The sequence below is a fragment of the Stigmatopora argus genome, chromosome 22 (genome assembly GCF_051989625.1).
Source record: "Stigmatopora argus isolate UIUO_Sarg chromosome 22, RoL_Sarg_1.0, whole genome shotgun sequence".
In the NCBI taxonomy this organism is placed as follows: domain Eukaryota; kingdom Metazoa; phylum Chordata; class Actinopteri; order Syngnathiformes; family Syngnathidae; genus Stigmatopora; species Stigmatopora argus.
In genome coordinates this window covers 6,628,487-6,654,634 of record NC_135408.1, presented here as the reverse complement: position 1 = coordinate 6,654,634, position 26,148 = coordinate 6,628,487, and the positions used below count along the sequence as shown (strand labels likewise).

The 26,148-nt window shown below is 41.4% G+C and overlaps 4 protein-coding genes across 6 annotated transcripts; 3 read left to right on the top strand and 1 right to left on the bottom strand.

Annotated features, from left to right (window-relative positions):
• The first annotated feature begins 102 nt into the window (after window positions 1-102).
• Window positions 103-6,092, top strand: stt3a (STT3 oligosaccharyltransferase complex catalytic subunit A). Of its 2 annotated transcripts, none has more exons than XM_077592662.1 (19): window positions 103-229; window positions 651-734; window positions 836-952; window positions 1,026-1,086; window positions 1,160-1,281; window positions 1,356-1,501; window positions 1,618-1,708; window positions 1,791-1,897; window positions 2,316-2,480; window positions 2,622-2,802; window positions 2,877-3,032; window positions 3,455-3,546; window positions 3,618-3,773; window positions 3,907-4,095; window positions 4,204-4,320; window positions 4,396-4,498; window positions 4,800-4,988; window positions 5,078-5,193; window positions 5,713-6,092. In XM_077592662.1, exons 3-19 carry the CDS (start codon window positions 865-867, stop codon window positions 5,749-5,751), a joined length of 2,118 nt encoding a protein of 705 aa, XP_077448788.1. In that variant the 5' UTR covers window positions 103-229; window positions 651-734; window positions 836-864; the 3' UTR covers window positions 5,752-6,092. The 2 variants fall into 2 exon arrangements, with proteins under 2 accessions (XP_077448788.1, XP_077448789.1); XM_077592663.1 differs by lacking the exon at window positions 103-229 and adding an exon at window positions 271-436.
• A 746-nt stretch (window positions 6,093-6,838) lies between these two features.
• On the bottom strand, window positions 6,839-9,433 carry LOC144068271 (uncharacterized). The gene is made up of 7 exons (XM_077592664.1): window positions 9,265-9,433; window positions 8,840-8,905; window positions 8,327-8,742; window positions 8,018-8,252; window positions 7,865-7,922; window positions 7,338-7,509; window positions 6,839-7,259 (listed from the first exon to the last, which is right to left on the bottom strand). Exons 2-7 carry the CDS (start codon window positions 8,873-8,875, stop codon window positions 7,016-7,018), a joined length of 1,161 nt encoding a protein of 386 aa, XP_077448790.1. The 5' UTR covers window positions 8,876-8,905; window positions 9,265-9,433; the 3' UTR covers window positions 6,839-7,015.
• Window positions 9,434-10,124: 691 nt separating this feature from the next.
• Window positions 10,125-13,153, top strand: thap12a (THAP domain containing 12a). The gene is made up of 5 exons (XM_077593164.1): window positions 10,125-10,329; window positions 10,436-10,550; window positions 10,690-10,782; window positions 10,858-10,888; window positions 10,970-13,153. Exons 1-5 carry the CDS (start codon window positions 10,244-10,246, stop codon window positions 12,781-12,783), a joined length of 2,139 nt encoding a protein of 712 aa, XP_077449290.1. The 5' UTR covers window positions 10,125-10,243; the 3' UTR covers window positions 12,784-13,153.
• A 460-nt stretch (window positions 13,154-13,613) lies between these two features.
• On the top strand, window positions 13,614-25,240 carry LOC144068143 (uncharacterized). 2 transcript variants are annotated; one of them, XM_077592429.1, is made up of 11 exons: window positions 13,614-13,957; window positions 14,858-14,978; window positions 15,429-15,536; window positions 15,615-15,648; window positions 15,781-17,576; window positions 17,667-17,697; window positions 18,083-19,854; window positions 19,978-20,023; window positions 20,144-21,948; window positions 22,516-22,552; window positions 23,068-25,240. In XM_077592429.1, the coding sequence occupies exons 1-11, from the start codon at window positions 13,863-13,865 to the stop codon at window positions 24,606-24,608; spliced, it is 7,386 nt and encodes a 2,461-aa protein (XP_077448555.1). In that variant the 5' UTR covers window positions 13,614-13,862; the 3' UTR covers window positions 24,609-25,240. The 2 variants fall into 2 exon arrangements, with proteins under 2 accessions (XP_077448555.1, XP_077448556.1); XM_077592430.1 differs by lacking the exon at window positions 13,614-13,957 and adding an exon at window positions 14,175-14,293.
• Window positions 25,241-26,148: the final 908 nt, after the last annotated feature.

The window sequence follows — 26,148 nt, the reverse complement described above, 5'->3', positions numbered from 1 at the left end:
AATTTTTCTAAGAAAAAATTGAAGCCTAAACTAAACTAAGGACACGTCACATAAGGCGCAAAGCAAGCAGACGGTTGTACAAATTTGACTAACAGCTTGTAGAGCCAATCAAAGGCAGGAATGATCACACTTGTTTGACGCTCAACCAATTAGAACGTACCGTGGCCAGTAGGAGGCGGGGATATGCCATTGGTTGTCTTAACACGTATGAATCACAAGAGCGGACCTGGTAAGGAATTAATTCAACATTAACAATTGAATTTAATGTTTACGATATAAAGCAAGTATTTTATTAGCTTATTATTCCGCTTGGGAGTGATTCCTTGCTCTAACAATACTCGGATGAGCTCTCGGGCTGCCGTATACATAAAATAAATGAGTAGCTTAGCTTTGCTAGCAGCATTTGCACTCCTAGGAGGTGGAAACACAAACTGAGGTATTGCATATGTAGGATTGTGGGGACTTGATTTTGCATAGGTTTAATTAAGCATGCTATGTAGTTTTGTTACTGTACGATTATGCAAGGATTAGTTACCTGGCAGTGGGGAAAAACCCTCCCGGATGATGGCCCCTGGAAAATGGCCATAGATTAGAATAGTAATATAACTTGGTAAATTTTAAAAATATATGTGCACGTGTATTTTCAACAGAACAGCCCTAAATCTCTGGAGAAGCTTCCAAGATTAGGCGTTTCCTTGTTCCTGACACCGCTTTACTGCGCGTGGCCTTATCTGGTAGGACGCCTGACTGTTGGAGAAGTAGTTTCCTCCAATTTTGAGATGAATTGAAGTATTTCGACCCGATGTACGTTTACACTGCCTGTCGTCTCTTTTAGTTTGGTGAGCTGTCTCCACCAGTGCCACAATGACAAAACTGGGCTTTCTACGCTTGTCCTATGAGAAGCAGGACACGCTGCTGAAGTTACTCATCCTTTCTATGGCTGCTATCCTCTGCAAGTGCCGTTATTACATGCATGTAATTAATATGTAAACAACAGCCATGCTCAGTAACAGTTATCTCTTCAGCATTCTCTACCAGGCTCTTCTCCGTCTTGAGGTTTGAAAGTGTCATCCATGAGTTTGATCCGTAAGTGATTCTTCAGGGCTGGCAATGTTTGATTTTCCGTAAAAATGACGTTACCGATGTGTGTCATTTTCAGGTATTTCAACTACCGTACGACGCGTTTCCTAGCAGAAGAGGGATTTTACAACTTTCACAACTGGTTTGACGACAGAGCGTGGTATCCACTTGGGAGGATCATTGGCGGCACCATTTATCCTGGTGGGAAAGAGAAAATACCATATTTCACCATTCAAATATCTACCATGTTTACTTACTTTTCCCTTTCTCACCAGGACTGATGATCACCTCGACCGCTCTTTACCACCTCTTACATTTTTTCCACATCACCATCGACATCCGAAATGTCTGTGTTTTTCTGGCTCCTTTGTTCTCCTCCTTCACAGCAATTGTCACCTATCACTTCACCAAGGAGTTGAAGGTAATGAGAAGTTGCACAAATCTTTTATATTTTTATTGTTTTGTGGAGGAAATGTGAGTTGGTTGGTGTTTATGTACATACCGACATTTAGTTGATTATTAGTCTTTTCTGGCTAGGATGCTGGTGCTGGGCTCTTAGCTGCAGCCATGATTGCTGTGGTACCCGGTTACATCTCCCGTTCTGTGGCTGGCTCCTATGACAATGAAGGTAAAGCATAACAAACATCCTAATATTAGAAATTCCAGAGGACTCTTCATAATGTTGAATGTCCTCTGTCTACCCTACTTAGGAATTGCCATTTTCTGCATGTTGTTGACGTACTACATGTGGATCAAAGCTGTAAAAACTGGATCTGTGTATTGGTCCTCGATATGTGCCCTGGCCTATTTCTATATGGTGAGCCGATGCAATTTAATGACATATTTGTTTCCCCCTTCTAACTGCTCTTGTTTTGAGAATTGAAGATTCATTGAAAACTAAGCCATGACACTAAGATCACAATTTTTGTCTGACCGCTGTTTCTAACAAATTTTCGGGTGTAGATTCCAAGACTGATCTGATTTCGACATGTTGAAGTATAGGATGCTTGTTTTCTTAGAAAATATGACAAATATTGTACTTCACATAAGTGATTGTTTCATTAAACTTTCAAATATTTACAAAAAAATGAATGAAACAAGCATGACTCAGGTGTTTTTGACACACTTTTATATTTTACACAAGATACTGCTACTACTACTACTACTACTACTACTACTATAAGTACCTTTTTCATCTAGGTGTCTGTTTACTAATTTTTTGTAATTTTGTGCAGGTTTCCTCCTGGGGTGGCTACGTGTTCCTGATCAACCTTATTCCCCTCCACGTCCTGGTTCTGATGCTGACTGGAAGATTTTCTCACCGAATCTACGTGGCATATTGCACAGTTTACTGTTTGGGCACCATCCTGTCCATGCAAATCTCCTTTGTTGGTTTCCAGGTAGAGTTTGAAACTTGTTCCTGACACTCACATTCACCCCAAACCCTTTGAATAAAATGGAATCAAAGTTCCTAATAATAGAAGTAAACTGAGGAATGGCCTTGTGAAATCAAATATGGTCTGTCTTCTTCCCAATGCCAGCCGGTGCAGTCCTCAGAGCACATGGCAGCCTTTGGTGTCTTTGGCTTGTGCCAGATTCATGCCTTTGTGGACTATCTACGCAGCAAACTCAATGCTCAGCAATTCGAGGTGCTGTTCAAGAGCGTCATCTCTCTGGTGGGATTTCTCCTCCTTTCTGTGGGCGCTGTTCTCATGCTAACCGGTAGGTTCAAAAGCGGCGCCGAGAGTAGATACCCGAATCAGTAAAATATATCATCTGGATTGTGCTTCCCGCAGGAAAAATATCGCCATGGACTGGTCGTTTCTACTCCCTGCTGGACCCCTCCTACGCCAAAAACAACATCCCTATAATCGCCTCGGTCTCTGAGCATCAGCCCACAACATGGTCTTCCTATTATTTTGACCTCCAGCTGCTTGTGTTTATGTTCCCAGGCAAGTGTACACTTTGAATTCTCATTCTCACATTAGAGTCAATGACGGGATTTGTGATAGTTCTATTCCCAGGATGGCCAAAATATACTTTTGTCTAATACCCGATGCAGCAATGATGCAAAAAAAAAAACATCTTTATTAAATTTTTAACAGTACTAAAACACTGTAAAACATCAAGATTGTCTTGATCACTCATGTTTATTTAATTATTTAGAAAGTACAAAACATTTCATTAGCCAGGTGATTTTGTTGCCAATGTGATATTGAAAGAAAGATCTTAACCGATTGCATCATTTATCAGGAAAAAAAATCAAAAGTCCATGAAACTAAACAATTAAAATTTGTAAAAGCAACTAGAAAACCCCAAATGGAGAAACAGTCCCGTACTTGTTGTCATGACATTTGCTCTCTTTGTAACACAGTCGGTCTTTACTACTGTTTCAACAACTTATCGGATGCAAGGATCTTCATCATCATGTATGGCGTGACCAGCATGTACTTCTCAGCTGTTATGGTAAATCCCAGATTTGAATGACTTTAATGCCCAGTTTCCAGCACAAAAGTCATTTTTCCTCCTCTTTCCAGGTCCGTCTGATGTTGGTGTTAGCCCCCGTCATGTGCATCCTTTCTGGCATCGGCGTGTCCCAGGTGCTCACTACCTACATGAAGAATCTGGATGTCAGCAGGCAAGACAAAAAGAGCAAGAAGCAGCAAGACTCTACCTACCCCATTAAAAACGAAGTAGGGTTTCATCTGAGTTGGCAGTAGTTAATGATAGAGGGAACCTTAAAGCATGTGAATATTTGCATTTAATCTTCATTTGCAGTCATTCCTCAATTAGAAAAAGATGGCAGACGTATTTTGTCTCTGAAAGGTTGCCTCCGGGATGATTCTGGTCATGGCCTTCTTCTTAATAACATACACCTTCCACTCTACGTGGGTGACAAGCGAGGCGTACTCTTCCCCTTCAATTGTCCTGTCTGCCCGTGGCGGAGATGGCAGTCGTATTATCTTCGATGACTTTAGAGAGGCTTACTACTGGCTTCGTCACAACACACCAGAGGTCAGTTGTATCCAAAACTTCGAGCAGCATGTGTGAATTGGAGAGCTGGTGCCAAGCTCCTTTTTTTGCCTTTTCTTTGTGAATCTGAATTGAGTTTTCTCCTTCCAGGATGCTAAAGTCATGTCATGGTGGGATTATGGCTATCAGATAACAGCTATGGCTAACCGAACCATTCTAGTAGACAACAACACCTGGAACAACACGCATATCTCTCGAGTTGGACAGGTGAGCTCAGAAACCAGAAAGAGGTTCCGTCCGTGATCACGAGAAGATCCCTGATGGGCTTTCCAATTTCTTTAGGCCATGGCGTCTACTGAGGAGCGAGCCTACGAGATTATGAGGGAGCTGGATGTTAGTTATGTTCTAGTCATTTTTGGAGGACTTACAGGTTATTCCTCAGATGGTACGTTACAACTATGGCACAGCCAAATAACGAAAATGGTTCACATTCTTCTAGTCACATGACCAAATTAAATCTAAAAAATGTTTAAATGCTTTAAACTTAAATTTTCATAAGTTATTGCTTCATTGTTGCCTCTTGTAATGATGTTTTAATATTATCCAATATTTCAACGTTGATTTTGAAGCCAAAATATCCTCCAATTGTAGAATGGTTCACAAAAGTCATATCACGCACGTCAAGGCAACCAACCGGTCTTCCTTGTCAGTGGAAAATTATGTTTTTGTGTAATCACTTCCCCCAGATATCAACAAGTTTCTGTGGATGGTCCGCATCGGGGGTAGCACTGACACCGGGAAGCATATCAAGGAGCATGACTACTACACGCCCACGGGAGAGTTTAGAGTAGACCGTGAAGGCTCGCCTGTCTTGCTCAACTGCCTCATGTACAAGATGTGCTACTACCGCTTCGGCCAGGTCTACACGGAAGCCAGTGAGTCAAGTTTTGTCAGTTCCAATAGAATCTTAGTGGTACAGTCAAGTGACTTGATTTACATTGAGGTGTAATTGTAATTTTTTCAGAGCGCCCACCAGGTTATGACAGAGTGAGAAATGCTGAAATTGGCAATAAAGACTTTGAACTTGATGTGTTGGAAGAGGCCTACACGACAGAACATTGGCTTGTTAGGATATACAAGGTAAGACTCCTTTGTGTCTTAAAAAAAAGGCATATATTCTTTTTGATAGCCAAATTTGGGAAAGGTGAAACAGATCTGACTATTTAACTAGAGCAATTTTATACTCTTCTGGTAGAAAGTTCATACAGCAGCGCAAGTTCTATTTCTCTACGAGAATGAATACGCACGCAGACTTCAATTTTGGAATAGTTTGTCAGGAACGTTTGGATCTCAACCAGAACTAACACACTCCACTACAATACAACAGCAAGTGACTTTAAAGTGATAGCAGACCATATTTTGGACACAAACCCACCCATTAAAGTGAAAGAAAGGTTTAATCAGGATATTAAATGCTAATTCATTTTCTGCCAAGGCCCAGTTCACTCAAAAAAAAGACAAGATTGTCACACTTACAATGAGCTACAGATTTCTATCATGATATCTATAGGCTTTTTATTCTCTTGTTACTGAGAGAGCACTCTCTCATTTTGTCAACATACTAGCTAACCAGACATGACCATAAATTTTTACTTATAGGTTAAAGATCTGGACAATCGTGGACTTTCAAGAACATAAATTCCCTGAAGACAATGAAACACCCTGTTTGCACACGGCACTGAACACCTTCCCCTGTGGTCAGCAGATGAGTTTGACAACAATGCTTTTTCATACAGTATGTTTTGGGGAATAACATTGCAAAGAGATTTGTGTGGGTGTGTATGTGAGAATCGCTTTTTTTTCTTATTATTGTTATAATAAAATGTCTCATGGGGAATCAAAGGGTCGACATTTTGTAATTTGCGATCTGAAGGAGCCTAATTTTGACCATTTGACCAAAGGACAGTTGTGTTCATTGGAGCACTTTTCAGTTGTACAATGTGGTAAAAAAAAGCAGGATTAAATGGGAGAGGTCAAAATGGTGTCCTTTATTTATTTTTTAAACCATTGGTAAAGAGAATTAGTTATTTTTGCATTAATATAGGTGTTTGTACCAAATGGAAAAGGCAAATTCTAAAAATTATTGTTCTTGACCTTCTACACTTCTCATACATGCGAATGGTAAGTGCTTTCACTTTCTTTTTAGTATGTTGCAAATTTAATCTTGTACGTATTGTGGTTAATGTAGACCAGACATGGCCGCGATAATCGAAAAATTAACAAAGTTATTTATTTGTAATTATAGTGCCAAGTTACAGCGGTAACCACTCTTGCTACTAGAACTCTGCACTGAAGTAAAAATAAAAGAATTAATAGCAGGAAAAAAAAATCAAAGTAGTGAATTTGCAATAAGTAAAGTCACAATAATTGAGGGATTTTTTTTTTGCTTCATTTCACCCCACGGATTGTTTTTTTTCCTGGAAAACCAGTATATATGCTGTTTTGTGAAAAAAAACAATCTTTTTCAAATTTCTGAACATTTTCAGCTAAAAGAAGTCAAAGCCATCAAAGAAATCATGGCACTGCAGGAAAATATCCTCAAACAGGACCTCCATCCAAAAATGAAAACGACTAAGCCTAACAGTAACTTCAAAGGAGCTGCAAAAATGCATGGTAAATACTTGCCTTTTAGTTCATTTTTACCTACCTTACTCTTAAACATCATTTCTCACCAGTTATCTCAAGCTGGGACTCAAGCTTTCATGCAAACAAAAAATTATTTGAGCAATGTCAAAATTGTTTTTATTGTAGTGAGTTGAACAGTTATTTAGAAGGGGGTATGTACAACAATTCAGATAAAAACAAAATTAGTAGACAAAACAGAAAATTCAAACCCATAAAATATTTTTTGAAAAAGCCTTTAGAGATAAAAGGCCCTTCACACGGATATTTAAATTTCGACTCAGTCTTGCAAAATGGCTGTATTTTTTCTGTAAACATAAGCATTGCAATCCTCATCCAGCTTGCCTAGCTCAGCCAATGATGACAAACACGGGTCAGGATCCTGCAGGCCCGACGGCAGGTGCATTGATTTGCGCTCTATGCGACAGGAACGGCGCACCGGTGTCAGAAACTTCAAATCTTTGATGTTACTTTTTTTCCGCGATCCGCTTTTTTGGACTTCACCTTCAATTGTCTTCTTAACGCTAGAATAAAACACACAGAAAAAGTTTACCATCGTCCGACACGAGAAGGCCATTCCATGATTGGAGATGAGAACTTACCTTTGCAAATAAGGTGTTGTCTTTATATTGTATTTGATAACATAGACGTTATCCAACTGTGGCACATTTTCCACATCCTCATCTTCAAATTGCTCCTTAATATCGTTTCTAAGCACATCCTGTGCACGTTTGTCTTCCACAGGTACTTCCGCTTTCTTGGTCTGTAGGAGTCCTGGTAACAAAACGGCATGATGTCAGTAAAATTAGCATGAGATGACCTGAGCAGACATTTTATCATCCAAATTGCCTTAATCTGAGCCTTAGCATATCAAATGTTTACAGACGTATAAATTTACGCTGCCACGATTAAATCAACAACTAATCGATGATCAAATTAGTGGATACCTTTTATTTCAATCATCGTTTATAGATTTTGGCCTAAATAGTCAAAATACTCTTTTTGAGCCCCTCAGCTCATGTCTGCCATTAACAGGGATAGCTGTCCAAGCCAACAATTATTTTGAATTTTAAAAAAAGGGTGGGGGGAAACAACAATTTGAAAAGTGGTACTTTTCAACTGAACTCACCATTCTTGCATGAAGGCATCTGCATGTTGTCCATGGCATCACATAGGTCCACAACACCCTAAAAGCACGATAAAGAACCGAATCGTCAGAAAAGTAAATGCAACTCCACCATAGTAGAACTGTATATAAACTCCAATAGTTAACTTTACTTACGCCATCAATTTCATCCTTAACAACAGGCAACTCTGAAGACGAGTTTTTTAACAGGTTCATATTTGGAGTCTCCGTCTTCACCGTTTCAGGAACTTTCTGGGCCGCTTGTTTCGGCTTTGCCTCACCGTGACAACGGGGCGCCGATTTCGCAGTGATCGTTCCTTTTTTGACGCTTATCATAGCAGGTCTCTTAAGAGTCTTGCCCTTGGAAGCCTGCCATGCCTCTTGTTTTTTTCTGGGGGGGCATTGAGCATACCTCTTGACACGATAGCTAAAATAGGCATTAGTTTTGAATACAACGATGCTTACCTTTTTTCTTCAGCAGTTTCCAAAGTCCTCCAACTGCACCGACTGAGGGTGTTTGACACAGGAGGCTTCTTGACCTTCTTCGTATCATCAGTAAGTGCAATCTTTGGTTTGGCGGGTGCCACTGTAGTTTTTCTGGAGCCGGCAGTTGAACTTGACTTCCAAATGGATGCGATTTTGGACTCCACAATCTTACCTTTGTAGATGCCGAGGGCAATTTTGGATGAAGTTGCTCCGGTAGTATTTGTGACTAACTTTCTGCTTTTGAGGGGTATTTTGGATGGGATTTTACTGGAATTGTTCCTTCTCGGCAATTCAGGGTTTTTAAATTGGACTGAAACAGCTGACCCTGACTTTGGGAAGTTGCTTTTGTTGAGCAACCCGAGTCCATGGTTGGGCTTTGAATTCTCCTTGTTTCTCTGAAAAGATACACGAGACTTTAAAATAAAATGTTATATCATTTGGATTAATGCTTTCCCCCCCAGTAGTCTACGATAAGAGGACAAATGAACTTGCATTGCTAGTGGATGGATTTCTTGAATTTGCATTCATGGTGTAGAATGCCAACACGACGGGTCCGTCCTAAAATAGACAGATTCCCCCAAAAAATAAATTAAAAAAACAGTATCAAATCAATTGAGACAAATTCATCATCATTTCAGATTAGTTCTTGTGACTTTTTGTACTTGTTCAATATTGATCTCAAATAAAACTTGTGAATAAATATACAACAATTTCAGATTAGTTCTTGTGACCTTTTATGGACTAGTTCGATTTTGATCTCAAGTAAAACTTATGAACAAATACAACAAAGGAAAATAGTAAATAAGCATAGGAATCAGGGATCGAGGCTTATGAACGATATCCTTAAAGCTGTCATGACCACCAATCGCTTGTTTTAAAACTATTGCATAGTGAAATTGATATTTTAAACAACTTACCCTCGAGTTAAATCTGTTGGAAACGGAGGATAATCACGTTGAAGCAAAACAAGACTTTTAGGAATCTGCGTGTGATTGCCGAAACTGTTTGATATTTGACTTGCACACCACTGCGCTCTTATTGGTTAGGGCGTTCACGCGAGAGCTTATATTGACCAATGAGATACGCCAAAACAGGGGTACACATTGAATCAAATAATTTGGATCGGTATCAAGATTCTGGACATCTTGATGATGAGTTGGTCATTTGATTCGGGTGTGGTAGAGGAGGGAGATTTAAATAAGGCAAAATAAGGAACGAGGGCGAACGAATGCTGTAAAATTCAAATTATTTTTTAAACCAAGTATCATTCCACGATTACTGGACCGTTCAGTAATTAGGAATTTTGAAGGACCAATAAAAAAAAAAAATGAGTTGGATTTTTGTTATAATGCTTTATTTCTTTGGTCTATGATTGTAAACAGTATCCCCCTTTCAAGTCATAACAACAAGACAATATATTTACGGTAAACAATGTCACCATTGTGCGACCTAAAGTGACAACCTGACTGATTCAGAACCAATAATCGTCATTTTAACAAAAAAAAGATCACGTTTTTCACGATCATTTCTAAATTTGAAAATATCGCTATGACTTATGGGAAAATGCAAAGAGAGCGTGTTTACAAAATAGCTGAGTAAAGCTTAGCATTGTGCATATCGGATTCCGAGATGTGCTTTTCAAAATAAAATAGAATTTATTCAGAGTTTTGTTATTGACAGAAATAATATAAAATACTTGTGTTATTTACAAAAAATATAACGAATGAAAATACATTTAACTGCGTTTGATATTCCAAACGCATTTATAATTCACAGGCAATTGAATGTTTTAAAATTGCGTATATCCGGAAGTTAACTCAGCGTGCAATAGAACTGAGCGTTGCAGTTAGCGCGAGTTGCTACCTTCCTTCAAATAATTCAAATAATAAATTGACAATGCAGAATCAATGCGCCGCTCCTAACTGTACTAGTTTAAAATCGGATTTGTTTTCACTCTTTAGATTTCCGCTTGATGCAGAAAGGTAAGCCGAATCTTAAACGGCGACGCTGTTTTCTGAGTGTAAATGTAGCGTCTGATGGTTAAACTGTTAACTTTGTTGTCACCTTCTCACATATTTATCTTCATAGGTCTAAAATATGGGTGGAAAAATGCCAGAGGGATGACCTAAAGGACAAATCACCAGACCATCTCTTCAGATACTACAGACTCTGTGCAAAACATTTTGACAATTCGGATGATAGTGTAAGTCAATTGATGACGACCAAACCAAATAGACAATTTCTGGCCTCCTTCAATTGTAGTATTAATATTAACACAACGTTTCATCATATTGAATCACTAGATTCCATTGAACATTTTTGAGGTGGCTTTGCTTTTACAGAGTGACCCAGTTACGGTGATAACAGATGATGCTGTACCCACAATTTTTGATGAACCCAACAAACCCCCACAAGTGAAGCGTGGTAAAGAGATGGTATGTATGAAAACAAATCAAACATATACAATTACCACATATCAGTGTAACATGCATGTTTATATACTTTCAAAGGATGAAGACAAAAACACAAAGGAGAGCAAAAGTAAGTCAATATTTGTGTTCTTTTTTTATTTATTTTTTTCCAAACACAAAGAATGATATCAAATTAACCTCACCTTTGCAGAAATCAAAAGCTCCCCACCTGAGGTGGACATGGACGACGCGGAGATCACTTCCACTGTAGACTTATACAAAGACTATCTGCGGTCATTATTTGAAGCTCTTGTTTTGCTAGGAGAGCAAAACATTCCGGTGTCCAGACCCAAAAGTCTTGAACAGTACACGACCGGAGTAGATAACTTTAAAGCATTACTAGAGTATTGCAGGAGTTGTGGAGATGAAGGAATGAAGAAATATCTGGCAAATGCAGAAGCCTTTTCGCCACTTGAGCTTGAACAGCTAATCAAAGTGTGTGAACGATGTATCCGGAAGAAGCTAATGAAGGAAGTGAAAGAAAACAAATTTTTCTCACTCATAACTGACCAGGTCGTGAAGATTTTGGATGAATGGTACCTGCCCGTATTCCTGCGTTATGTGGATGACTCAAACTACCAGCACGAGAGGTTTGTGGGATTCTTGTCTTTCGACGGAGATGCGGACATTTTGACAGAGAGACTACTTTCTGAAATGATCAATGACTGGGGCTTGGACATGGAGCAGTGTAGAGGCCAAGCACACTCATGCTCCGGGATACATTACGCTAAAATAAAAGCCTTTGCCAGCAAATTGATGGAGAAGTATCCAATGGCCATGCTTACGGTTCGACCCACGCAAGCTTTGATCATATCCCTGGCCAATAGTATGGCTTTATCAGGAGTCCAGCTTGTCATGTGTACATTGCGGAAAATTGAGTCCTTCTTCAGCCAGTCTACTTTGCTACGTCTGGAGCTGGAGCACGCCATCTCAGTCATTCATCCTGACAAAGAAGAGAAGGCCAAAGAACTGAAGGAAGCTTGTTCCCAGAGTTGGACCCAAAACCACGATGCCTTCGAGGTGACGCTGGAGCTTCTTGAAGCTTTGCTGCTGTGCGTGGACAGCGTCCATGACAATGAGGACTTGCGATGGAGTGATCAAATCACCTATGACGCCTTGGAGATCTCCAAAGCTCTGTCTGACTTTGAGTTCATTATGGCCTTGGTTGTGCTGAAGAACACCATGATCCTTTTAAGGGCATTTGGGAAGAACATCCAAGGGGAAGCAACGGATGCCTACTTTGCCGCCGGCAGTTTGAAAGCCGTGTTGCACTCTCTGAAAGAAGTGTCCGACAATATCGACGTGTACCACGAGTTCTGGACCGAAGAGGCCGTTAACCTTTCTGCGACGATGGAGATCCCCGCAGAACTTCCCCGCTCGCTCTTGAGGAAGCATCAGTCCGAATTGGGAACCCCTCAGCCAGAGAATTACTACAAGGACCACCTGTCCGTGCCCGTGGTGAAGCATACGCTCAAAGAAGTCTCGGAACTTTTCAGCGACGACCACCTGAAAGCACTGAGATGTTTGTCGCTGGTCCCCGCCGTCATCGAACAAAACAAGCCCGCTCAGCCCGATGAAGAAAACATGTTGGTGTTTAAAAATGACATCCCTAACGCAGGTTCCCTCACAGCCGAGCTGCATTGTTGGTGGGTTAAATGGAATAAAAAAGGCAAAGGAGATGTGTTGATCACTAGTCTTCAGGAAACACTGCAGCAGGCTGATGTGAAGTTCTTCCCAAATATGTTAGCAGTCCTGAGACTACTGGGGGTCCTGCCTACTTTTGCTGCGGATAGCAAATGTGATGTGGCGTACAAGCGCCTCGAGATGTACATGCAAAACACCCCGGATGGCGCTAAATCAAAGAGCCTGGCTCTTCTATATGTAAACAATGATGTGGGATATGATTTGGACTCCATGGTAGACGTCTATATGACAACATACCCAGTTGTGCAAGATGCTCCATAGTTTTGTTTAAACCTACTTTCTGAGAACTGGGGCAGCATTAAAAAAATGTTAAATGTTCTCATCCTCCGATTATTCACGCTTATGAAATCAATGTTAAGGTATTGGTCTTTTATTACATGGAATGTAAAGAGCTTTTCACAACATTGAGTACAAACATTTTAGGATCTTAGACATTTTATCATGCGCTTTACCATTTGAGTGGAGGTCATTTTGATGGAATTATCTTGTAGATGTTAATCAGAAGATTAACATTTTTCCAAATTATATGCTTTGACTACTATGAGACACCCACGTTTTATATGTTTTGTAATGTTATGATGGCCCGTATGCATTCTGTGAAAATGGGAATAAAATGTTTCACTTTGTTCTATTTCTTATACTGTAACTTTCCATTTACATTATGTTACTTTCTAGTTAGTGTCAGGTATATTGAAATAATTATATGTACATAATACACAATTATTAAAACAATAAATATACAAAACATTTTCATAAAGCTTCGGGCAGCTACAATGTCCAAATTCAAAGTTTGCACAGGGCTTATTTTGATGGTGAAATCCATTGTTTTAGAATGGATTTTTTTAATTTGTTTTGAAGCCAGCCTCCAGCAACATTCCTTAAAAAAATAATGGGGAATCTAGGGGGGTTAGAATATGGTGAAAATCCGTGCAAACATGCGCACAAAAACTGGAGCTATGATTCCAGGAATCACAATCATTTGTTAATGAAGTGGAAGGGGAAACACTGATAAAATGGGGTCTAAACAGCGTCGATGGGGTGAAGGCAATACCGCCCCCTGCTGGTTAACCTGTTTCACTGCAGTATTTAGTTCCTGGTTTCTATTGACGCTCTCAGCGACTCTTTGGATCACCACGCAGCATCAACTTTTTAAGAATGGAAGTTGCCGAGTCTTCGCCCGTCAAAAATACATTTAACTAGATTTGTTTTCATATAAACTGTTGCTGGTGCACATTTTCGCCGGGGGATGAGTCTGTAGACTCTAGTGCAGGTTTCGCCTTGGTGGACTAGCCAGCTAAGCTAGCCAAGTAGCTAGCTATCAAGCTAGGTTGCTATCCAAAATGTCGAACTGCTGTGCTGCCGCCAACTGTGACTACCAGCAAGAGGATCCCGATAAAACCACTCCGCTTTTTAGTTTTCCCTTGGATCCGGAGCGGTAAGGCTCTTCTAGTGCGGCGTGGGGCGTGTGTGATGATTCGAACATGCATTTAGCCATCTGCTCTTAGCTTTCTCGTTAGCTTAGCATCATGTTGGCTCACTGTGTCAACTCGGTTGAAAATGGCGCAGACTCGCCACCCTCCTAAAAACTCCCCGTGGATGAAAGTCAACTCATGCTTTATCAGTGGAGTGAATGAACCAAACGATCAGAATCATTTTTTTGGTGGTGTTTTCACTTGCAGTATGCATCATCGTGACCAAATTACATGAAAGGAAGATGTTTCGAAACTTTTTGTTCTGCAAACGACGCCTACCGCTTCAGCGCGATCGCGTAGTAAGGATCAACTCGTTGAGCTAATTTAAACATCCTCATAGTGCATTTTTTTAAAAACTTAATTTATGTTCATAATTTAGCAAATACATGTATTTTCTTTTTACTCGATTTGCAACCTAGACGCTTAGCAATTTCAAAATGACTGCGCGCCTTCCACCAGTTTACTCATACTATTAAAAAATAGATTTAGTGGCATGGTCAAAATGTATTCTTGCTCCACTAACCTCAAGTTATCTGCAGTCGGAGTACAAGGCTGGTTCTTTAGTACAGTCCCGTAAATCTTCTTAGAATTATTTTTTAAATTTAATTAGCCACCTTTGATATGTGGACGAAATATAAAAATCAAACTTAAAGATTATAAAGAAGACCTTACTGACTCTTTAAACTGCTCCACACTTGTGCTGAGTTATCACATTGTGAATATTGAACCACATTTTCATTAAAAATCTTCAACAAACAGATTCAGAGAATATTGTTTGAATTTCAATTTGAAACCTACTCTGATTCATGTATTAAGCTATCTTTGATGAAAAATTTCTGATCATGCTTTTCTTCCGTTTTTAGCTGCAAAACATGGCTGACGAACTGTTGTCGTCAAGATTTGGCATCACAACCTCCACAGGAGCTCCATAAACTCTACAAACTTTGTGCAAAACATTTTGAGCCCTCTTCGATCTGTCAGCAGGTGAGAAATGAACTTTTTGGCTTGATCATCGAACTACGATCCGTTTAGCTTTAAAGTATTTGTCGTATTCTAATCACAAGCATCACTGGGTGGCATGAGGTAGAGTGAGACATTAAATCAATGTATAATCTATTTATAAAACAGCAGAGTGTTTGTACTGCACATATCTAAATACAATTTGATAATGTCTAAGATAAGATATATACTGCTTTCTTCTACCACACTAAAAATGTTATGGCAACATGAAAAAATATATTGATCTATTTAAAAAACAAACGAAGACAAAATATTCCCACAGTTATAGGAGAAATAAATGATATGCCAAAAGTTACATTTATTTTAGCTGTTTTATTTGAGATTCTATTTACTTTTAGGCTGTACTTGAGACTTATTTGGTGTTTTAAAAAAAATCTATTTTCAATTAAAGCAAAAATCTGCTTTTTTCCCCAGAGTGCTTCAGAATGTGTCTTGAATGATGATGCCATTCCAACCATTTTTGACGCTGCTGTACCTCCCAATAATGAATCGACGTGCAACAGGAAACGTGCAGCAAGCCCTGTAAGTGTGTCACTTAAGCAAAATATCACCAAAAGTTTAATCAACCATTTAAATGATCTTAATTATTATTCTAAATAGGTGGAAGAGGAACCTTCTGTAAAGAAGACAAAAGGTAAAAAGAAATTGCCTGTAAAAAAAAATCCAATCATGACATAAAACTGAATCTTTTTCATCATTACATAGTGAGCGTTTATAAGAAATTTCCTAAACAAAATTTATTTATCTATTTTTCCCCTTCTATCAGAAAATATAGAAACACCAAAAGATACTGAAGCAAAAGACATTAGCGATATTGACTTGACTGTCCCTGAACAAGAAGATAACCAAGCTCAAAAGAATGTTAGCGGCACTAAAGCTAAAGATACTCTTAACGCCTATTTCAAGGAAATTCTGGCACTGACCGGATTCAGCATAAACGGTAGCAACATCAACACAAATGAGTCGACTGGTGGATCTAGGGCTCAGGTTTCGCTGAAGAACATCTGCGTGGAAAAAATTGATAAGAAAGAAATCCTCCAGTTTAGTGAGAGCTTAATGCGAGAGGAGATCCAGATCAGCCTGAGACATGCCCGATTCTTTTCCATTCTGCTGCAAGATGTGACCGCGATAGAAGGCAAAGAACAGATTCCAATTTTCATCCGATCGGTGACAGAGGACGGGTTCCCACAGAAACACCTTGTCGGTTTCCTCCCATGCGATTTGGATGCAGACAATCTATTTCATCATCTCGTGTTAGAATTAAGACACAAGTGGAACTTAAGAATGGAGCACTGCCGAGGACTCTCGTACCTAGTCACCGGAGGCATGTGCCAGCCGCTGCGAGACCTCACGTGCAAAATATTGCTGGAGTTTCCCCAAGTGGTTTTATCGCCCAGCGACCCGTATGCTTTTAACATATGGATCATTCGCTGCATGCCTGTACCAAGCATTCAAGATATCGTAGACACCGTTGAAGAGGTGGCCCTGCTCCTCAGGAACACACCTCAGCTATACAAAAGACTGGAAGGGAAGATCCAGATGACATACAGTCATGTTAAGGGCGAAGTGGAGAGAATCAAGGCAATCATCAGTGCGAATTGGGAATGTGGCACTGATGCCTTCCAAACCATGTTGGATATCTTGGAGCCATTCCTAAACTGCATCAATGAAATGATTTCAAAGGTAGATGAAGACACCGCTGAGCAGATGGCCAAACTAAAGCCGCTTCTGAGGAATTTCAATTTCATCATGACATTAGTGGTTCTCAAGAACACGCTCTGCTGCGTCAGCATCCTCAACTCGAGTCTCAAGGGAATCATTAGCATGAGCACCACAATGCAGTACACCATTTCCAATGCCTTAAAACTGGTCAGCAAATATCAGCAAGACATTGCCATATTCACCAGAAAATGGTTTTCCGACGCGGTGGGTCGAGCCAAGAAGCTCGGCGTTGAAGTCATCAAACCCGAGATTGAACACGGAGATGTCAACGATACCCCGCTTGAAGACTTTTACAGAGAAACGTTAGCCCGGCCTATCTTGCAGTATCTCGTGGCGGAAGTCAAGCGAATTTTCAGTACGGAAATGGTGAGAATTTTGAGGTGGCTGTCTTTGGTGCCGTCCTATATGGCTGACCACAATTTCAGCATTCGTCGTGATAAGGTCGCAGACGCAAATTTGAATAACCTTGCGAGACCCGACACATTTTATGAAGAGTTGGGTTGCTGGGAAGTGAAGTGGAGGCACGCCAGCAAGCGCAGGATTCTGCCGACTACCGTCTTCGCCACCCTCAAGATCCCAGACATTGGGTTTTACCCAAATGTGCAGAGTTTGCTGAGGGTTCTGGGCACGGTGCCATGTGTGAATGCAGAGTCGGATGTTTATGGGCAATACCACATGGTACTGGAGCGATGCCACGCCTACCTGAAAGACACACCGGAGGACCAAAGACAATCCAGCTCCGCCTATGTCTATGTCAACCAAGATGTGCATATTAATGTTGAGCAAATGGTAGATTCCTACATCCAGAAGCATCCGGACATTCTGCAGATGTTACAGGCTGTGAGTCCATCAGTATTTTTGGATGAGAATTGCCCCATTATATCAATGGTTTAATAATATTTACATTTTTTGTGTGTGCATATTTTACAGGATGAAGAGATTAAAGATAACCCATCCAAAGGTAACAACAGCGTGCAAATGGTCGATTGGTAATAGTTGCACTCTCCCCATTAAAAACTTTATTTATTTGTTTACTATGCACTATGTTCACCAACCCACACATATGGAAAACAATTTAAAAAAGATAGGTATGCATTTAATTTGTTCAAGCAAAGAATTATATTGACACTTTTTTTTGATCAACAGTAAAACTGTGCTTATGTAAGCTTCCTTAAGCTTAGTAAGCTACAATTTTACAGCACTTTAGCTAAACAATGGCCACTGACAACTTTCTTTAAATTTTGTTGTACCCACAGCATTTTACTCTTTCACAGTTAGTGGCGGGCATAGACTTGCTGTACAGACTTTGTTATTGAATTTGTTTTTTTGCGTCCATTTGATCACAGTGGCAAGCCAAGGAAACCATGCTGAAAAAGAAACCGTTGAAGGCGAACCACAGCCAATGAACCAGGAAATTGATACCGAGAGTCTCGTTGAGATGAAGTGTGCCGAGACGGACAGAGAAGCTCTGAAGTCGGCGCTGCAAGCGTCTGTGACGGCGGCGTTTAACAGCCAAAGCTGGAAACAAAGCGAGGTTTCTCCCGCTCAAGATGGAGAAGCCGAGTATGTCACCAAGTCTGAAATGAAAGAAGTACTTACCGTGTGCGAAGGCGCAGTCAAAGAAGGAATCCTCAAGGAAGTCGGGAGTTCCTTCTTTTCGCTGTTCATCGACCGTGTGGTTAAGATGGGGGAGAAGGACTACCTCCCGCTCTTCCTAAGGTTTGTGGACAGTGCCGACGTCATGCGAATGGAGTTGCTGGGCTTCCTAGAAGCGGATCTGGATTGCGACACAATGGTGCGTCGTCTGATGGAAACGGTGACGGAAGAGTGGCGTCTGGATTTGACCAACTGCAGAGGTCAGGCCTACCTCGGATCTGGTGACGTTTCTTACAAACTGAAGGCTTTCGCTTGCAAAGTGCAGGAGAAATATCCCCTGGCCATTAGCACCCATTGCTCTTGCTACTCGTTCAACACGTGGTGGTCAAAATCCATCCCGGTGTCCATTGTTAAAAGAGCGCTTGACACATTTGAAGAGGTGGTGCTCTTTTTTGCCAGGAGGACAGCTCTAGAAAAGCAGCTAGATCACGTGATTGCCTACGGTCTTCGGGAGAGCTACGAAAAGGTCCAGGAATTGCAGGGCATGTACTGTTCTCATTGGCAAGAACTGCACGATTCCTACGAGGTGTTTGTGCAGATGCTGGAGCCCCTCGCCGAGTGTCTGGAAAAGGTGAAGACCAACCCGCAGCGGTGGAAAGCTGACGTATCCGAGCAAGCTGAAGAACTCCTGAACAAATTGAAGCAATTTGAATTCATCATCGCTCTCGTTGTCTTAAAGAACACCTCGTCTTTTACCAGAGAGCTGAGCGCCGGTCTTCAGAGGGACCATTTCAATGCAGCCTTTCAGCTATGTCAAATCACAGGAATTGTGGCCACCTTGAACCGAGTAAAGACAAATTTGAAAATATTCCACCAGAACTGGTTCGATGAGGCGTGCGCGATTGCACAAAGTCTAGGAGTGCCCATAGAAGTGCCTGAAAACTCTTTGCCAAAGGACAGCTTAATAAAGCCTGTTGGTTTTTATAAAGACGGCTTGAGCGTGCCCTTAGTGGATAACCTCATCAACGCTGTCAAGGATCATTTCTCAGAAGATCACAAAGAAGCTCTCAATTTCCTCTCTCTGGTTCCTTGCTTGGTTACGGTCAGTTACATGTTTGAGAGCCTGAAATCAAAGCCACCTCTGTACAGCAGCGATCTTCCCGATGCCGACAACTTCTCCACGGAACTTTGCTGTTGGAGAGTAACTTGGAAGACTAAAGTTGCCTCAGTGACTATCCCAAATTCAATATTTGACACACTGCGCCTGCCGCTCATGCAGTACTTTGGCAACATCAATGCGCTCCTCAGGATTATGTCTGTACTGCCTAGCACAGCCCTTGAGGACTGTGGCGTTGTAATGCGCCACCACAAGTTCCAAGAGTATCTGAGGAACACCAATCCTAAAGACAGGTCCCTGTGCTTGGCTGTGCTACAAGTAAGCACTGATTTCAACAGAGATCTTGACCGGATGGTGAACCAGTGTTTGAAGGTCACTCCGCAAGCCTTGGAGGGTATCTGTTTGGTGAGTGCATTTGCTAAACGGAACGGCACAGGTTTATTCAAACAGCCGCCGTTGCCGTAAATGGGAATTGCGTCGTTTACTGTATGTGATTTGAATAGATTCTGACATTTAATCTTTCCGCAGGATAAGGAATCCAAAAGTTTAATCAGAAACTCTGAAAATATGGAAGGTAAGGTTGTTGTTGTTGTTTTTTTAAAGGCAACTAAATCCATAACTTGATTGCCCCGACATGATAGTATGTACTCTATATTTATTTCTTTGCAAATTTGTTGTGCTTTTTTTCTTGTAGTTGACACCTCTTTGAAGATGGAATGTGATGAGTCAGAAATTCAGCCATGTTTTGAGATGAGGGAAGAGCCGCAGCACACAAAGCCAGTAGATGAGAATGGACAGCTTGGAGATAACCGTCAATGTCTGTTGACAATATTCAAACAGGCTGCAATCTTGGGTAAAAAAAACACCAGTATTGTAGATCTCTCTGAAGAGCAAAGAGACTACTTCACACAGGAGCTCAACATGTGCCATTGGGTCAAGGAAGAGAACAGATGTACACTGCCCATGAGCGAAGCAGAACTGGTCACATTGTTCACAGAGGCAATCAGGGAAGTCCTACTGAGCGAGATCCAGGAATCTCCATTTTTCTCCCTTATAACAGACAAACCTGTAAAGATCGCTGACGAGACTCACCTACCTGTTTTTGTCAGGTATGTCCGAGAATCCATTCCAAAAGTAGAGCTTCTGGGTTACTTGCCCTATGACAAAGACTGTGACGTTAACGTCCAAGCAAGTAAGCTTACCAAAATTCTAACAGAATCCTGGGGCTTGCCAATGGTACACTGTCGAGGACAGGCACTTATGCACCTGGGTTCAGAATACCAAAGCCTGAAGAAAATGTCCTTGGACTTGCTCAAGAACTATCCACTCTGTACTGTAACGCCAAGTGAGTCCTGTGGTTTGGCATATTGGCTCGCAAGGGGTGTTTCTTGTGCTTCTGTAGTCAAAATGCTGGCTATTACGGAAGATTTGCTACTATTCTTCGACGGAGCGCCTCGTCTCGAAGAACAGTTGGCGCAGGCTCTCGACGGACTGTTGGATATGCCGAGGGAGGCCCTGGATGAAATTCCAGAAACGTGCTGTACAAGATGGAGGAAGAGAGAAGACTTCTTTGACATTCTCGCTGACACTTTAGAGGGCATTCTCGGTTGCCTCGATGCGATCTCTTGCGATGCCGAAGGCTCCGTGTCGATGCATGCTCAAGTTATCGCTGCCGCTATGAGGAATATGGATTTCATTGTCGCGCTGGTGATCCTGAAGAACGCTTGCGCTCCCCTTCGCAACTGTAGCACCGTCTTCCGTTGCGGAAACCCCGCTGACATTCTTTGCGAAGTGGAAAAGATCCCCGCCATCATAGAAACTCTCCGCAAAATGCTGAACAACGTCAACACCGTACACCTGACTTGGTTTGAAACGGCGTTTCAGCTAGCGTCCAAGGTAGCCCCTCATCAAGTCTACTTCACTGAGGAGAGCAGTGGCTATGAATCTCCGGAGGAGTATTACAGAGAAAGTCTAAGTATTCCCCTCCTGAAGGGTCTGATTGATGAAATGAAGTACAACTTCTCAGACAACCACTTGAAAGCACTGTCAATCTTGTCTCTACTGCCATCTTGCAATCCGCAACCCGTTCTTCCGCAATCAACTGAGAAACCTTTCAATTTATACCTACCGGATCTTCCAGAGCCAGATACACTTGAGCAAGAAATCAATGCTTGGGCTGCAGTCTGGAGAGACAAAGACCAGGATGTCGCTCCTCCGACATCCGTCGCTGAAACGTTAGTCCACCCGGAGTCCAAGAACCACCCGACGGTTATCTTGCTGCTTCGGCTAGTGGCGGTGCTGCCCAGTGTCAGCATTGAGTGTGACCTAATGAAGTCCACTTTGAATTCGATGAGAGATACTTTAAAGAACACTGTATGCAAAGGAAACCGGACCGCTCACGTGATGCTCCACTCTCACAACACAGCATTGCAGAGGCTGCCTGAAGTCATTGCCAAATGTATTGAAGTATGTCCAGAGAGCAGTTCTTGTCTTACACAGGTAGGATGGACAATTTACTCTGTTTAACTCATTGCCAGACCACATTTCTATTTTTTCTCACAGTCTAGCCGCCATTAAAAATTGCTTAACTATGCTCACTTTCTCAGTAAGGTCTGGACATTTTACAATTCTTAACAATAAATAGAAATTGTAATTTACAGAAATGACACAAATCAGGCATGAGATTTCATTTATGATGCGACAATTCATGTTTTTCCATTTTATCAACTGCTACTTTTAGATTAGATTAAACTCTATTCATCCCGTACTCTTGAATTAAATTCTGTTTTGATGTTTAGTGGTAAAAGTTGCTTTTTAATCCAAAGATTCCATTCTGATCCAGTGAATATCAAAATACTTTATTTACAGCCCTATGTTCAGCATCTATTAAAATTGTCCTTTGCTAAAAAAAATCTTTTTATACTGTGCATTGAACTTGAATCCTGTTAGCATAGCTTAGTTGTTCAGGTCTTGCTTTTTTCCTTTTCTTTTTATTGTAAAGTATTTTAAGGCACTGTTGAATCGGTAACCAAGCGTGTCACCTAATCAAAGTTGTGCTCTTTGCAGGTTACCGAAAATCTTAGAGGGCTAAACCTGGACTTGGGTAAGTGCCAACAAATTTCTCGAGAGACAGCCTATTTGTAAATGCATCCCAGTGAATTATAAAACGCAAGTATTAGCACCCATTTGAATTCCTTCCATCCCAGCCAGTTTAAATGAAACACAATCCCTTTCAGTACTGGTCATTTTCAAAAAAGCAGAACCTCCCAAGAGAGTCATCAATCTTTCATCAGAGAAAAAGTTTTACTCTGTTTTTTAGTTTTAGTTATCACGCTAAACTACTAGTCTGTGTTTTATCCATTTTGACCTCGCCTCAGCTTCCTTGGTTACTGATTCTTACTGAGGTTCTGAAAAGCACTCCCGCTACCTGCTGGCATGCTGCATTAAAATGACTTTTGATTTGAATTGCATGAAGACTTTTTTCATCCACCCGTGCAACAAATGTAAAAGTACTAATACGGATTTGCAAGGGAGTGTATGGCTTCCACTTGTGAACATCAGTACAGATGTTAAATGTGATTTGGTTCACAATAGTAATATTTTCATATTTGTCACCAGGAGTGGATGAAAAGCCGGTGAACCAGGGCACACAAATGGTACACGACGCTACCGTCGAATCTGACCAGTGCGCGAGCGCAGAGGAGAAATCTACTGAAACGGAAGCGGTTAGGAAAACGGTCGAAGGACCTAGGCAGCCCGTGTCTTTTTACGAGCCGCTGTTGCGTGAAGAAATTATCAAAGAACTGTGGGATTCTCAGTTTTTCACAATCATCACGGAACAGACTGTCGAGATTGAGGGCGAAACGTACGTCCCTCTGTGCGTCAGGTACTTAAACAAAGAAGATATCCAATGTGAAGAAACGTTAGCGTTCATCCCCTTCATAAAAGACTGCAATGCCCTTTTGGAGGCCATCGAGACCACCCTCTCTGAAAAATGGGGCCTAAACATGGCATATTGTAGAGGACAGGCCTCGCTGAGTGTCGGCGAGGTCGGCGCTCAGATGAGAGCTGTGAGCGTAGCGGTAGCCAAGAAATATCCTCAGGCAATAAGAACGGTCAGCTACGGTTTGTCCCTCAACGTTTGGCTGGCAAAGTCTTCCCCGACCGAAGCGGGGGCCAACAGGACCGTTCAGATCGCCAACATCTTACACTGGCTCACGCAGGACGCCGATCGGCAGAACAAGCTAGAAGAGATGATCCTCCGCGTGTTTCACAACAATGAGGCCAAGGGCAATGAGCTGAGGGACATGCTGATGAAAAATTGGGAGAAGAGTCACGACATGTACGAGGTCATGGTCGAGATTATCGAAGCCGTCTTACTCTGCCTGAACGAGCTCAGACATCGGGGAAGTACGGGAGACCGCCAGCAAGCGGCGCTCTTCTTTGATTCCATCCGAAACTTTGAGTTCATCCTTTCCTTGGTGGTGCTGAGACACGTCTTGGGCAAAACTAAAAAACTAAGCCAGTGTCTTCAGGGCAAGCCCTTGGACATGTTACTCGGTATGAATTGTTTGCCAGATCTCACCGCTTCTCTCAGGGATTTGCTAAGCGACATCGATACACATCACAAGGCCTGGTTTGAGGAAGCCGTTGCGCATGCGTCCAAATTGCACCTCCCCTTGTTGCATTCGGTGCTCCTGGAGCCTCTGAGCGAGCTTTACAAAGACGCTCTGAGCAGGAAGTTTATCGAGCACACGCTAGCGGAAATCGGCGACCTCTTCACCGAAAACGTGACGGACACGTTCAGGTGTCTGGAGATCGTGCCTTACGCAATGTCCAAAGTGGAAAGCGGCCTCCTCGGCTCTCTGGCGCCGCGTCTGTACAAGGAAGACTTGCCGGACGAGGCCTCGCTTCAAGATGAGATGAAGTTGTGGAAGGAGAAATGGTTAGACCCCATGGCGGGCTACCTTCCGACCACCGTTCTCGACACGCTGAAGATTTCGCAGATCCGAAGTTTTAGTAATATTGAAACTCTCTTGCGACTCCAGGTCATTTTGCCGTTTTCAAGAAGGGAGAGCAACTTCAAGCAGGGAAAGCGAAGCTTACAGGACTTTCTACAGCAGGAAAAGCGATGGCTCGCTGACCTACATCCTCTGTAAAATAAACGCAGGTCTTCCGAACACGGAGAGACGGCGCCGGCCGGCCGTACTCCAGACGACTCAATTCTCTAGTTCTCAAATCAACATTGCTTCTGTATATTATTGATTGAACGGATTCCCCTCGCGTTGAAAGTCTATTAACCGAGTTTTTCTTCTTTTTTTTTTTATATATCTTTTAGTTTCCCTGTCGTTTGTACAGCTCTACTGTCCGTTGGGACCAACATAACGAGTGGGGTGGACCGGGAGTTTAAAAAACAAAACAAAAAAAAAGTGTCCCATTGACGTTCTGGATTCTTGTTGTGCCTTGACGCAAAACAGTTATTTCATTATTGTATCATAAAACTTTTCCCATTGGCATTCAAAACAATGACAGCAATGTCCTCGTTACCAAAAATGACCCAGGGTGTCATCAGTACCACTTTTTATTTGGCGTTTAAATGTCACACTTTTCCTTTATTTGTGCACGCAATGAAATTAATTGTTCATGTTCTGTTGATTTTTTTTTTTTCTTCCCCATTTTCTGACATGTTGCAGAACTGAATTTGCTGTAAACCTAGCTTTTAAAGAATGTCTCCTTGATAGGAAAAGCATATATATTTGTCAAAAAAGTAATAAAAGTGTCTAAAGAACAAGTTTGTGGTTTGTTTTGCGTTTCTTAGTGCTCTAGATTTAGACACAAGGTGGCACCGTGAAGCTTTTTAGTCCATCCTTTAACTCTTGAATAATTTTTAAAAGTCTGTTTAAATTATGAAGTTGAAGGGTACTCATAGTTTAGAACGATCTTGTTAGTGCACCCAAAATTTCTCTTTTTTTCCATGCGGTGTTGGAATGTGAAGTGTCTGGGATCACACCTGTTATGGAAATCATTGGTCTTTGGCTTCAATCTTACCATTGTGGTTGAGTTAATATGTGATTTCTCAGCGCAAGTGTTTTCTAAAGTGTTTCTGTTGGAGAGTCAATAATTGGCTCAGGAATACAACAAAGCGCTCTGAGGCTAGGTGGAATTGTAACTCGATCAATTCTAGTGACCTCGCCAAACTAGATACTTCATGAAGTCGGAGCAGTCAAAATTGATTGATATCCAACACAAAAGCTGCCTTTCCCAAAGATAATACAGATATGTAAATGTATCGTCAGATGTTTTACTAGAGCTCTATTCAGCTGCCCCAAATCCCGTGAATGCTATTTTCAAGTCATTCTTTTGTATTGAAGATATTCCTTTACATAAAAAAATGTATAGAAATACCCAGATCTCTTTCAAATTGGACATGGACTATCCCTATGACATGGTTGACTAAACCAGATTTTTAATATTGTCAAATTCTGGGTTATTCTGACACATTTTGTCCTTTTTTTTTCAACATCATTAAATAAGCTTTGACCTAATGTGCACATGAACAATTCTCCACTCCAATGTCTTATGTAGCTCATGTCTCTCCAAAGTTTTCATCCCTTGTTGTGTTACTCAGAAGGTGAGATGAATGAGAGGAAAAAAAAATCAAATCAAAGGCTTTGCGGGTTGACCTCAGTTCAGGAATGA